Source organism: Phoxinus phoxinus (assembly GCF_949152265.1).
Source record: "Phoxinus phoxinus genome assembly, chromosome: 7".
Classification (NCBI taxonomy): Eukaryota; Metazoa; Chordata; class Actinopteri; order Cypriniformes; family Leuciscidae; genus Phoxinus; species Phoxinus phoxinus.
Window position 1 is genome coordinate 31,031,531 of NC_136882.1, and position 13,072 is coordinate 31,044,602.

The window sequence follows — 13,072 nt, forward strand, 5'->3', positions numbered from 1 at the left end:
CACATTACTGTAATGTTAAAAAACTGATTTTTGTTACTTAAATGTGAAAAATTATCATTTTAATTGTATTACAGCCCTGCAAAACACCCTGCCACACACTTTTTTTCAGCATAAATTAACTATTGTCATTATGCGTACTATTGCGTATATATTTGTATTTTCATATTACAGTCGGTTATTTGAAGGAAGGTGATACCCGTGTGCTTAATTGTCATGATATTAAAGCCATTTCTATCTTAAAGATATGCTTCACGTTGTTTATACAAAATATTGTTTTCTTGTATTTTCTTTTGACTCTTGGGTGAAATGTTTCTTGAGGAATCACATTTAATCACATTGTTGCCTGAGAGAAGCAACTGCGACATTGAAGAGATCTTCTTCGTGATTTTTCTGTCATATGGATTGCACTGATGTTAGAACTCATTCTGGGTGGGAGGGGTTGAGCAGAGGCATTCTGGGAGTCCAGTCAGCGCTAGAACAGACACATCAGCAGAAATGTTGATATGGAAATGTGTAGATGAAGAGTTAGATGGACAGATGAAGAGACAGATGCATAACAGGTCGTTCTAAGTGTGTCCCTTCTACACTCACTGAGAGAAATGCTCTGACATCTGCACACTTCTCGATCACACATCTCACCTAAAACTGCACATACATATTTTATTAATCATTATGTATTTATTTAAGTACTGTATATTGTTATTTTTAGGTTTTCATGACTATTATCCACCCTCTCCCTGACCCATTGCAATAAATAATCTAGTTCTACTTTGTCCTTATAACCGAGTTTCTGGTGATCAAATAGACATATTTTTATGTATTTGTTTGTGTGATGTCACAAATTTGCATTTTCTCTCTCTAAAAGTTACAGTTTGTTTTCGTAGTACATCAGGCTCTTTTATCTTAAAATATCAAAAGCTTCATATTTTAAGAATATTGTTAGGAATCCATTAATTTTATTTTCACTTTTTCCAAATACTGCTCTTTTCATGTAAAGTTTACTATATGTCGCAGCTGATGGTTAAGTGTACAGTATAGGCAATGTGTCACATTAGCAGTTTTATGTGTTTATGAAATCCCCTTGCTTTCCAGTAATCTCTGTCCTATGTATAAATCATCACAGTTCCCTTGTCACCTCCATAAATACTTAAAACAGCATAAAGCTGTGCAGAAAGCATCACTGCACCAACCCCTGACAGTGAGTGATGGATATGGACTTCCCATCTCTAATGCTAACAATCCTTCAGCCAGGGTGTGTGAGTTAACGTCCCTCATGGTTTCTCATTAACAAACCTGCCGTTATAAATCACTGTGACCTGAGAGAACAACTTGTTTCTTTTGCTTGCGTCTGTGTGTTTTAATTAATGATCCAGGTTGTGTATTCATATTTCAGTTTGCTATCGACGTGAGCAGAACTGCTTGCTTCTAAAGAGAGGGTCTAATGATGTGTCTCTGTGGAGAGAAAGACCTTCCCTGAAAATAGTTTCTCTGCCTCTGTGACTCTGTAAGGGTGAGATTTTTGAGCCAAGGGCCATTGGCAAGGCCAACACGTACAAGGGCCCTTCAGACACACAAGAGGCGCTAGACCGAGATACTGACAGCGCGACATATGACATTGCTTTGCATAAAGAACGGGACACTTGAGAAGCAGAGAGAGAGAGAGAGAGAGAGAGAGAGAGAGAGAGATTGCTTGCTGAGGCAGCTGCTGGCTTGAATTATTGGGGTTGTACTGAAAAGTGTGCTGTCCTGTTCATTCATTCATTCATTCATTCATTCATTCATTCATTCATCCATTAAACTTTGGTGCATAGCATTATTTGTAGTATAGACTTGAACTATACATTGCATCTTGAATTATTTAATTCATTATGACTTCATTAATAATTGTATCATACATTTTTCTTTTATTTGTGTATAAATTAAATGCTCATTTTTTTCATTTCTATTCTATTCTATTCTTTTCTGTTCTCTTAGCTCACCGGAATCGAATTAACCATTAACAAACAATACTTTTACTGTATTAATTTAGTCATTAATTAATATGGATTCATGTGAATCTCTACATATGCTATATTTATAATTTCAAGTTGAACAAACAATAAACAGTAGTATATTTATGCACATGGATATTAACCTAGATTAATAAATGCTGCAAATGTTTTCCATTCATTCATTAATTCATCCATTCATTCATTCATTCATTCATTCATTCATTCATTCATTCATTCATTCATTCATTCATTCATTCATTCATTCATTCATTCATCCATCCATGGAAGATATTAAACTTTGGTGCATAACTTGTCTAGCATTATTTGTAGTATAGACTTGAATTATACCTTTAATCTTTTAGGCTTGTTAAAGGAAGGTTTGAATTAGTTAATTCATTAATATTAGTAGACTTCATTAATCACTTTGTCATACATTTTTTCTTTTAGTTGTGTATACATTTAATTTCAATTCAATTCAGTTAATTTCTATTCTATTCTATTCTATTCTATTCTATTCTATTCTATTCTATTCTATTCTATTCTATTCTATTCTATTCATCTCTTATCTTACCAGATTTTATTTAGCTTGTTAACCATTAACAAACAATACTTTTATGGCATTAATTAAGTAATTAATTAATATTGATTAACATTAATCTCTACATATTCTAAAACATTTTTATAATTTCAAGTTGTACAAACAATGAACAGTAGTATATTTATGCACATGAATATTAACTTGGATTAAAAAATGCTGAATTTTTTTCAGTTCATTTTTAGTTCATAATACCTGATGGATTAATTAAACCTTATTGTAAAGTGTCATGTTGGGATATTTCACAATCCACCAGTTTGAGATCCACTGAAGTGGAGAAACCATGAGATAGCAGCACAGATGCAGAGAGTCAGTAATACGTCTGTGTCACTCACACACCGAGGGTGGCAAAACCCACAGCCGAGGCATGCTGGGAGACGTTCAGATTGGGCCCAGGCTGTGTGTTGCTGTGGCAACAGCTCTGCTCTTTGGCGGGGGAGTCCTGGCATGGAGTACCAGCCATCCCCCTCCTTCTCCCGGCTTGCTTTTGGCAGCAGGCACGACTAAGAGTGCACAGGGAAGCATTTGCCTCCAGACAGCCAGATAACCGGCACTGCACTTTTTGGTAAGAGAGCTTTGATTTTTCGAATGGGTTGGTTAGACGTTCTTTCTAGGTTTAAGTGGCTTCCCTGCACTAGAATAACAGGTTGTTCGCATATTTGCACTTGTGGAGTAGTGCAGATTGTGTGTGTATATCGCATGTTTGCTGAAAGTGCCTGCAAATATATTTGAATTTGAATCTTACCACCTGTCTTATATAAGGGGTGAATACGACTGTCCTTGTGTGTCATATATGTAGCCTACAACGCAATATTCTTCATCTTCTTAGGTGTGCAGCTGTGTTTGTACTTGTGGGTTGGTGTGTACTTTTTGGGGTATTTGCTTATTGTGGTTGCTGATGTCTCAGGGATGTGAGCTATTGTTTGCTGGAGGCAAACCCATTTGATCAGCAATCCGAGCACATCTCTCGCAGACGGGTGTGGACCGGCGCAAGGGGGGAGAGGGGGATGCTGGGTAGACACACCAGCACATCTGTCAGACACAAAGACTGTGATAGACTGGCCAGGTTTGCCCTGAAAGTAAATCTATAGTGTCACTGCTTTACAGACACGGTCTAACAATGATGCAGGAGGCCAAGGAGAGAGCGCTATATGCTGAAAAATAAAGAGTAGGAAGATGCCAAACAATATAGTTAGCCTACATCTGTTTTGTCACAGAATGAGAGAATAGAGAGATAAAATCTATATTAATGAATCAGTTTGCTCGGTCTCTGGTCATATTCTCTGCCCTCCTGCTTAGTCATGCAGTAATTGGCTGTGAAAATCAGTTTATGTAATTTGTTATTTCATATTCATTATTACATAGTAAACATCTTTTTTTTCCAAGAAATTATGCAGTTTATTACATTTTCAGCAGCTGTATTTATAGATGAAAAACACTTGAGTGAAGTGCACGTTGTCATCATGCACTTACCCTGATGCTGTTCCAAACCTGCAAAAACCTTTTCCTACAAAGCATAAAAGTTAAAATGGTCACACTTTAGATTAGGGTCCAATTCTCGCTATTGACTAACTATTAACTATGACTTTTGCCTCAATAAATTCCTAATTACTGGTTTTTAATAGCTAGTAAGGTTGTTAAGTTTATAAAGTGGGATTAAGGGATGTAGAATATGGTTATAAAGAATAAGGCATTAATATGTGCTTTATAAGTAATAATAAACAGCTAATATCTAATATGCATGCTAAAGGAAGCTAGTTAATAGTGACAATTGGACCCTAAACCAAAGTGTTACCTGAAATTTGAATGAATTATCATGCAACTCCTTTACATACAATGGAAATTCAATGCTCCATTTAATGGCCACAATAAAGTGGTCCAAATGACTTGTGCAATAGTCCATGTCTTCTGAGTTATATTATGTTTTTGTATAATGTAAATCTAAGACAGTAGTCAAATCTGCAATAATTTTAGCATTTAATTCTCTTTCTCATTCTGTTGTGTAGAAAATAGCTGTATTCAAAATTCTGAGTCGGATCTTTTTAATGAATCGGGTTGATCCAGTGCACAAAACCTGTCCTGAATGATTCATTTATGAAGTTCAACTCACTGATTCAGTGTTCCACTGCTCAATGAAAATGAAGATATTCAGTGAATAAAGACTTAAATTAATAAAGTCAACTCAAATTTATTATATAGCTCTTTTCACAATATACATAGTTTCAAATCAGCCTTACAGAAAATCATGATTTTAATGTTTGCATAATGTTCATATTAATGTTTTGATAAAGCTGTTATATAATGCCCAAAGTACGTGTCCTCTAGTTTTTGTCCTTTTAAGCCTTAAACCAAGGACATTATTCAGAACGTGTCGTGTTTGGAACAACATGAGTGTGACTAAACGACAGAATTTAGTTTTTTGAACGGATTATTTAATGCGACTCTCCTTTAGAGAAGGTCTCTATCTTACCACGGGTTGATGGCGTATCACGAACCCGAGTCTGCGTGGGTGAATATCATTCTAATGGTATCTGAACAGAACTTTGTTCCCTTTCTGTGCGTGTGTGTATGTGTGTCTGTGAGTGGGTGGGCGGAAGCTGGGGCTGTAAGGTGGGCGGAAATTGTGCCTGAAAAGTGCACAAGAAACAAAAGCGATGCATTGCTGACTCCCATCATGCAGTCTGTTTGCACTGGAGAGAGAGTAGGAGTAGCAAATGGTCCTTAATCACTTTGCATCTCTTCAGAAAGCTTTGACGTAAGCCCTGCTGCAATGTTTTTCTGCGTCAGTGCTAATGTGTCAGCCTTGTGACTGAACACATGCTAGCTGATCATTGCAGCATCAACTTCGATTAAATCGAAATCTCCTCGTGCTTGCATGTTAAATGACTAATATTGCAAATACAGTAAAGTTTAATAGCTGTTTAAAACATTATGCTGTGTTTGTCATTGGACTAGATGTGCTTTTGGGACACATTTTAACTCATACTCCCACACAGTGCCTACACAGTTGATTTGTAACAGGCACTATCTTTTGCAATGATCAGCTGTGGGTGGCCATTTCAACACTTACTAGATCCATCTTGAGGATAAAATCAGACTATGCCACTGAAATGTACGTATCTCTTCATCTCTGATGTGTTTGTAAGAATTCAGCAAGTGTGTAAGTGTCTTAAAGCGCAGAGGGATACTTTTAATAGCGCTGTTTTAAAGCAGAGTCTATCCCTGGACGCGTGTTGCCAGCCAATCCGTGGGCTGTATTCCTCCCGCTGCTTAATCGGTTACAGTCTCTTCTTATACCTCCCAGAATCTGCTGTTACCATGACAATTTACTCTCTCAAAGTGCTGCCAATTTTCTTGCCATTTTGAGCTTTTTGCTTTTCTTTTTAAATGTTTTCCTCCGTTTTAGGCCCTCTGAGTTTTAAATTAATATTTTCTGAAAGGACAGAGATAAGACTAAATTACACATTTGGAAGTTCATTTTTTTTGGTGAAATCGTATTTAAGCAATTATAGAAAACAATAGTTCTGTAGACTCAATCTTTAATAATGTGCAGTAATGCCTTTAGTTTGTCTTGCTGCTGTTAATGGGATATTTCATTTGTATTTTCATTTGTACGCGGTTTCCTAACCAAAACGACAAGTGATAAAAAGTTATTGTCTTGACAAGCTGTGATTAAAGCGACGGGACGTTTTATGGGCCGCTTGGTATCTTTTACTGTATCTTTACTGAAATTTTTAGCTTCAGTGTAGACAGATAAGTGTCACTGTAAATTGAAATCATGTGACACTGAAGAATGGAGTAATGCATAAGACACTTAAGAACTTTTACCGACCCCAAACTTTTGCATTGCAGTAGACATCAAAAGTTGTTGTGCTCTGTGTTTGTTTACAGGGAAGCTTCTGAGATTGACCAAATGATTGAAAACAATATTAATATTTGTAGTTAACACCAATAAAGACCTTAACTGTGTGTGTGATAGTGTGTGGGCCGCCATATGTGGTAACAGTTGTCTTATAGTGTGCTCACATTATGTTTTCATTGGCTCAGCTCCAATGGACTCTTATTTTGAAATTCTGTTTAATTTTCCTTTGTTCCTGTATCCCTGCTCTGTTTAGTTTCGGTTTCTCTTTTGTTCCTATGGTTACATATTATCTGAACCTGTCTGTCATTATGTTCGACGACTTGTATTTGTACTCCCTGTTATGTTTAGTCTCTGGTCGGTTCTCATTTTAGTTTGCATGGTTGCTGATTTATTTCCTGAGTGTTGTGATTAAAGACTGTTCACGCGCGAGTTTTACAGACAATTGTAGCCCTTTGTGAGGACTGCTATGATTTTTGAAGGGTATGACAAAAGAAGTGAAAAAATCCTGCCTGGATTGATACAGAAAGTATGTGTAAATATCTGCCCGTGTACATGCTCATGTGGGCGTGTGTTGATGCATGTGTGTGTGTGTGTATGTGTCGAACAGAGCAAGTGTCGGCGCGGATCGTGCAGGAGGTTACGGCAGAAGCGGTAGCGGTACTGAAGGGAGAGCAGGAGCTCCATCCGGACACTGCCGTCAGGCTGCCATCAGGTAGGCCTGTAGCAGAGCATCCTGGGATACTGGAGGTTGGCCACAGTCATGTCTGCTCTTAAAGGACTTTATTGCGTTGGTGAGACATGGGAAAAAATGGAACGCAATGGGAAAAGTAAGGGTTTTTTTTGGGTTGAAGGCGCTTCTTCGAAAGCTGTGTACAGTCAGTGGTCACACTGAGGAAGTAATTTGACCATTTATGAGTCGTTGTGATTTATTTTGAATGCTGAAGTAATTTATTGAAGATCTTGCAGGTGTTAAGACCAACAGAACATATTCCATAATGGAATAGTTCACCTACAAATGAAAATTGTTAGAATATTTTTGGATGTTGTTTCAAATTCATATAACTTTCTTTATTCAATTAACACAAAAGGAGAAAGTCTGAATAATTTTAACAAAAAAATTAATACTTTATTCAGCAAGGATGCATTCAATGAATCGAAATCGACTGTAAAGACATTTTAATGTTACAAAAGATTTCTATTTTAAATAACTTTTGAACTTTATATTCATCAATGAATTCAGAAAAACAAATGTTTCCACACAAATATTAAGCAGCACAACTGTTTTCAACAATGATAATAATAATAATAAATATTTCTTGAGCACAAAATATTACAATGATTTCTGAAGACTGAAGACTGGAGTTATTACTGAAAATACTTTTTAAAATGTACCAAAAATGGAAAACAGTTATTTAAAATTGTAATAATTTTTCACAATATTAGTTCCCTTTCAAGGGAACTCGAGCTGCGTTGAGACGCGGTGGGAACGCCTTGCGTGATTGCGTCGTGAAGCACATCTTAAATCAGTCCAATGGAAACGGGAGACGTCATGGGCGGGTGACGTCACCGACCAGGAAGCTATAAAGCACTCCCGCGATCAGAGAACACTAGCTTTGTTGCCTTCAGCAAGCGCTCTCTGTCTGTCCATGTCTATTTATTGTTGTCTGTCTCAGTATCTAGATATATATTATGAAGAAACAAGAATTCAAAACGTTGTGTTGTTCCCTACCCTCGTGTTATCTCGGTTGGGGACGCGCATCAGCTTTGCGTTGCTTGTTTGGGAGTAGAGCATACCCAGTCAGTTCTCGAGGGGGCTGACTGAGTTGCGAGAGGTTGTCTGTTAATCACCTCGCTCCCGCCGGGCGTTCTTCGAGGAGGACGATTCGGTGCGCGCTTCCCGAGGCGCGAGTCCCGCTGCTGCCGAGGCACAACGGCGACGCGCATCTTGGGGAGCGCAAATGGATCTAACTGCGAGGTTTGAGACGGGCGCGCCCTATCTCTGCCTTCACGTGTTAAATCCAGTGGCTTATCTCGGGGAGAAGCACGCGCTGCGTTTTCTTTTCCCCGCGATGAGACTCTCGTGCTGCGATCTCCAGTTCCGAGGAATTGGTGATCGTTAGTGTTTAAAAACAATATATGTGTAGGCTATAGCCTATCTTTATATATATATATATATGAATAAAGCAGATGTGTGTGAGTTTTCAATGAATAAATAAATAAGTCAGCTCATAACTCTGTTGTATAAAGAGGAGCTTATAAAAGGAGGTTTTATTTTGTGCTGATTGCCAAGTTAAATGTTTTCTGGCCAACTGAACATTATGAGTGTGAGAATATAATTAAATCTCTATATCTCAGCCTCCTCGTCGGGGATTGCCGTTTTTTCCTATCTCTACACTGAGGAGTTGAGATCGTGGAATAAACCGGTTTCTATTTTATGTGTTTATCCCCAAAACTTCTACTAAAGTAATGTTTTGAGTATTAAATGTCATAGTACGACAGTGCCTCGGGTTAAAGAGACGCTTACTAGCTATCTCTCTCCCGAGTCGGCGTCATCATTTCCCCGACGTTATCCACCAGCCATCATAAATAATAGATAAATATTATTAGGCAGCATTGGTGGGTAAACTATATAAGGACATGGATGCATGTGAGGGGCGACTCTCTGAGGAGGGTCGCAGCGCTGCCAGTTCGGTTGTTTTCCTGCTGGTGGCCACGGAGTGATATATATATATATATATATATATATATATATATATAAGTTTTTCTGATGTTAAGAAAAATAAAGGAAAAATAAAATAATAATAATATATATATGTCTGTTCTCTGAACGCTTCGCTTTCAACAAAATGAAGATATATTCTATCCAGCGGCGTTCCAGAGGTGTCTTCCTCACCGATCTAATGTTCCTGAGACTGCTGGGCGGGAGCAGTCTCAGCCTACTAAAGCTCCTCGCAGCTTAAAGTGCTGCAAATTAGAGCGTCGCCATTCGGGCTCATCCACAATCGAGAGGGACCTGGGTGGCGGTCGCTGTCTAGCCAGTTAGAGATATGCAAGATCTGAGAACTGTTTTATCTCTAATATAGCTTGGAAGAAGAAGCCCTGACGCTGAGGCTGCAGGCTTCTGAGGGTGGTCCCCTCCGGGGTAGGGACGGTTTTGAGAAATCGTTTCTCCTCGGCGCCCTCTGGGGTGCGACTCTCTGAGGAGGGTCGCAACGCTGCCAGTTCGGTTCTCCTGCCGGTTCACCGTTTCAGGACACCGAGGTGTCAGCGTCCCCAAACGATCCTCCGAGGAGGGTCGTAGAGCAGTCAGTTCGGTTTCCCAGCCGGTTCGCCGTTTCAGGGCACCGAGGTGCCTGCTCTTTCCAACGATCCTCCGAGGAGGGTCGTTGGAGCTAAGATAGTTAGAGGTAGGCAAGATCTGAGGACTGTCGTTATCTCTAATGAAACTTAGAAGAGAAGTCCTGACGCTGAGGCTATCAGGCTTCTGAGGGTTCCTCCGGGGCAGGAACGGTTTTGAGAAATCGCTTCTCCCCGGCGCCCTCTGGGGTGCGACTCTCTGAGGAGGGTCGCAGCGCTGCCAGTTCGGTTGTTCCCTGCCGGTCCTCCGTTCAGGGCACCGAGGTGTCAGCGTCCCCAAACGATCCTCCGAGGAGGGTCGTAGAGCAGTCAGTTCGGTTTCCCTGCCGGTTCGCCGTTTCAGGGCACCGAGGTGCCTGCTCTTTCCAACGATCCTCCGAGGAGGGTCGTTGGAGCTAAGATAGTTAGAGGTAGGCAAGATCTGAGGACTGTCGTTATCTCTAATAAAACTTAGACAAGAAGTCCTGACGCTGAGGCTATCAGGCTTCTGAAGGTTCCTCCGGGGCAGGGACGGTTTTGAGAAATCGCTTCTCCTCGGCGACCTCTGGGGTGCGACTCTTTGAGGAGGGTCGCAGCGCTGCCAGTTCGGTTGTTCCCTGCCGGTCCTCCGTTCAGGGCACCGAGGTGTCAGCGTCCCCAAACGATCCTCCGAGGAGGGTCGTAGAACGGTCAGTTCGGTTGTTCCCTGCCGGTTCGCCGCTTCAGGGCACTGAAGTGACTGTTCAACCAAATCCAGAGGCCAGTCTCGAGAGACTGGTGCCCTTAGCAGAATTTCTGGCAGCGTGGAAACTACTGCCACATATTTCTCAGTGGGTCCTGCACACTATAGAAAAGGGGTTCAGAATTCAGTCGGTTCTCCTCCGCCCAGATTTCTAGGGGTCCTCCCCACAGTGTTGGACCTCGAGCAGGCTCTGGTTATGGAGCAGGAAGTGCTGACACTTTTGCAAAAAGGAGCTATAGAAGGGGTTCCTCCTCCCAGCAGACAGTCACGGTTTTACAGCCGCTTCTTCATTGTTCCGAATGAGGATAAGGGGTTGCGTCCTATTCTAGACCTGCGTCAATTAAACGGCAGGTTTCAGAATCTCATGTTCATAGTATGCTTACGCTAATATGATTGTGTCACAGATTCAGCCCGAGGACTGGTCTGTCACAATAGACGTGAAGGACGCTTATCTATCCATCCTCATCACTGGAGGTTCCTGAGGTTTGCTTTCGGGGGCGAAGCATACCAATATCGGGTTCTTCCGTTCGGCCTAGGTTTATCACCCCACACCTTTACAATATGCGTGGATGCAGCTCTGGCTCCTCTGAGACTCCAGCGCATTTGCGTATTATACTATCGACGATTGGTTGATCCTAGCTCAATTTGAGCAGATAGCAGTTCGGCATCGAGATGTCGTTCTGTCTCATTTAAGATGTTGGGGTTGCGACTCAACGCCAAGAAGAGTGTGCTCCTCCCAGCTCAGAGGACCACTTTTCCAGGTGTTATAAATGATTCGCCGTAAATGGGGTAAAACTAGGCCAGTCACTCACTGTGGAACAGTTTCAGACTGTTGGGTCTTGTGGCAGCTGCGTCCAACGTAATTACTTTTGGCCTTCTGTACATGAGACCCCTGCAGTGGTGGCTCAGGACCAAGGGGTTTTCTCCGAGGGGAAATCCGTTTTCGCATGATCAAGGTCACGCGGCTATGCCTACGTGCCTCGGTCATGTGAAAGAACCTTGGTTTCTCGCCCAGGCCCAGTGTTGGGGGCTTCTTGTTGACGCTTATGCTATCGACGGATGCTTCCCTCACAAGTGGGGGGTGATCATGAGTGGTCATTCGGCGAAGGGTCTTTGGCAGGACCATCTCCTTTTGGCACATAATTGGCTAGAAGTGATGGCGGTATTCCAAGAATCTCAATACTTCCTGTCAGAACCGAGAGGTCACCATGTGCCTGTCCTCCCGGACAACACACTGATGGTCTCGTATATCAGAGCAGATATCCTGTTGAGGCAGGGGCTGAGGCCCGGGGAATGGAGACTTCACCCCGAGGTGGTGGAGCTTCTTTGGGAGAACTTCGGTTAAAACTTTGCCTTTGTGGTTATCCCTGACGCATCCAGCTCCGCTTGGACTGGATGCGATGTATTAGGTGTGGTCGAGGCTACACCTGTACGCATTTCCCGATATCTCTGCTCCCGGGAGTTACCCTCATCTGGAGTCATGGATACTGTGGGCTCGGCCTCTGAGGGGGCCCAGCTCATAGATTCAGGTCTCTCGACTGAGGTCGTGGAGACCTTACTCCAGTCTAGAGCTCCCTCCACGAGAAGACTGAAAATTGAAATGTAAACTGTTCTCTGCCTGGTGTGCAGAACACCTTCTGAATCTTGCTATCTGCCCTATGGTACAGTACTTGATTTCTGCAATGTATGTTTCTTTGCTGGGTTATCTCTGAGGAGAGATCCTTATTTCATCTTCTCCGTGGTACATGAGGCTGAGGCCTGCACGTACTTGGATTTGCACCTGGTATGGTGGTAGTCTTTCTTCACCCCAGGCCGGGTTGTATTCCTAGGTCCCTACTCAATTTGCGGGTCATTTGTGCTGCAGGCCTTCTGTCCTCCACCTTAATCAGGAAAAGCTAAAGACAGATATTGAGCAAGCGAGTAGTTGAGGCTATCTCACTTGCTTATGTAGCGGCTGGACAGCCTTCACCTTTGGCTGTCCGGGCCCACTCTACTAGGAGTATGGCTTTAAATTCAGGAGTTTCTCTCCACGACATCTGTAATGCGGCAGGATGTCCTTACCGCATACAGTTGTCTATTTTTTATGACTTGACCTAGACTCCACTCCAGGGTCTAGGGGGCTTGTTTCTAGTGTGCGCATGGTCTTCATACAGTACAGGCATTTGTCATATGGCGTCGTGGGTATAGGGTTCCCACCGCGTCTCAACGCAGCTCGAGTTCCCTTGAAAGGGAACGTCTCAGGTTACGTATGTAACCCTGGTTCCCTGAGAGGGAACGAGACGCTGCGTTGCTTTGCCATACTCCCTGCATACCTGTGATCATCTTGCTTCAGGCTTTTTCAAAGCTAGTGTTCTCTGATCGCGGGAGTGCTTTATAGCTTCCTGGTCGGTGACGTCACCCGCCCATGACGTCTCCCGTTTCCATTGGACTGATTTAAGATGTGCTTCACGACGCAATCACGCAAGGCGTTCCCACCGCGTCTCAACGCAGCGTCTCGTTCCCTCTCAGGGAACCAGGGTTACATACGTAACCTGAGACGTTTTTAT

The 13,072-nt window shown here is 42.0% G+C and overlaps 1 protein-coding gene across 6 annotated transcripts in view; it reads left to right on the forward strand.

The window, feature by feature from the left end:
* The window catches only part of map2 (microtubule-associated protein 2), a 109,165-nt gene that overhangs the window by 65,575 nt on the left and 30,518 nt on the right, over positions 1 to 13,072 (forward strand). For 4 of the 6 annotated variants that reach the window (XM_079619379.1, XM_079619378.1, XM_079619380.1 and 1 more), the window contains exon 5: positions 7,056 to 7,160. The exons of 1 other annotated variant lie outside the window; for it this stretch is intronic. In XM_079619379.1, coding sequence (XP_079475505.1) covers positions 7,056 to 7,160 — 105 coding nt within the window. Of the gene's footprint in view, positions 1 to 3,075; positions 3,152 to 7,055; positions 7,161 to 13,072 lie in introns of those variants that run through there. One more of the 6 variants, XM_079619383.1, reaches the window with a different exon arrangement.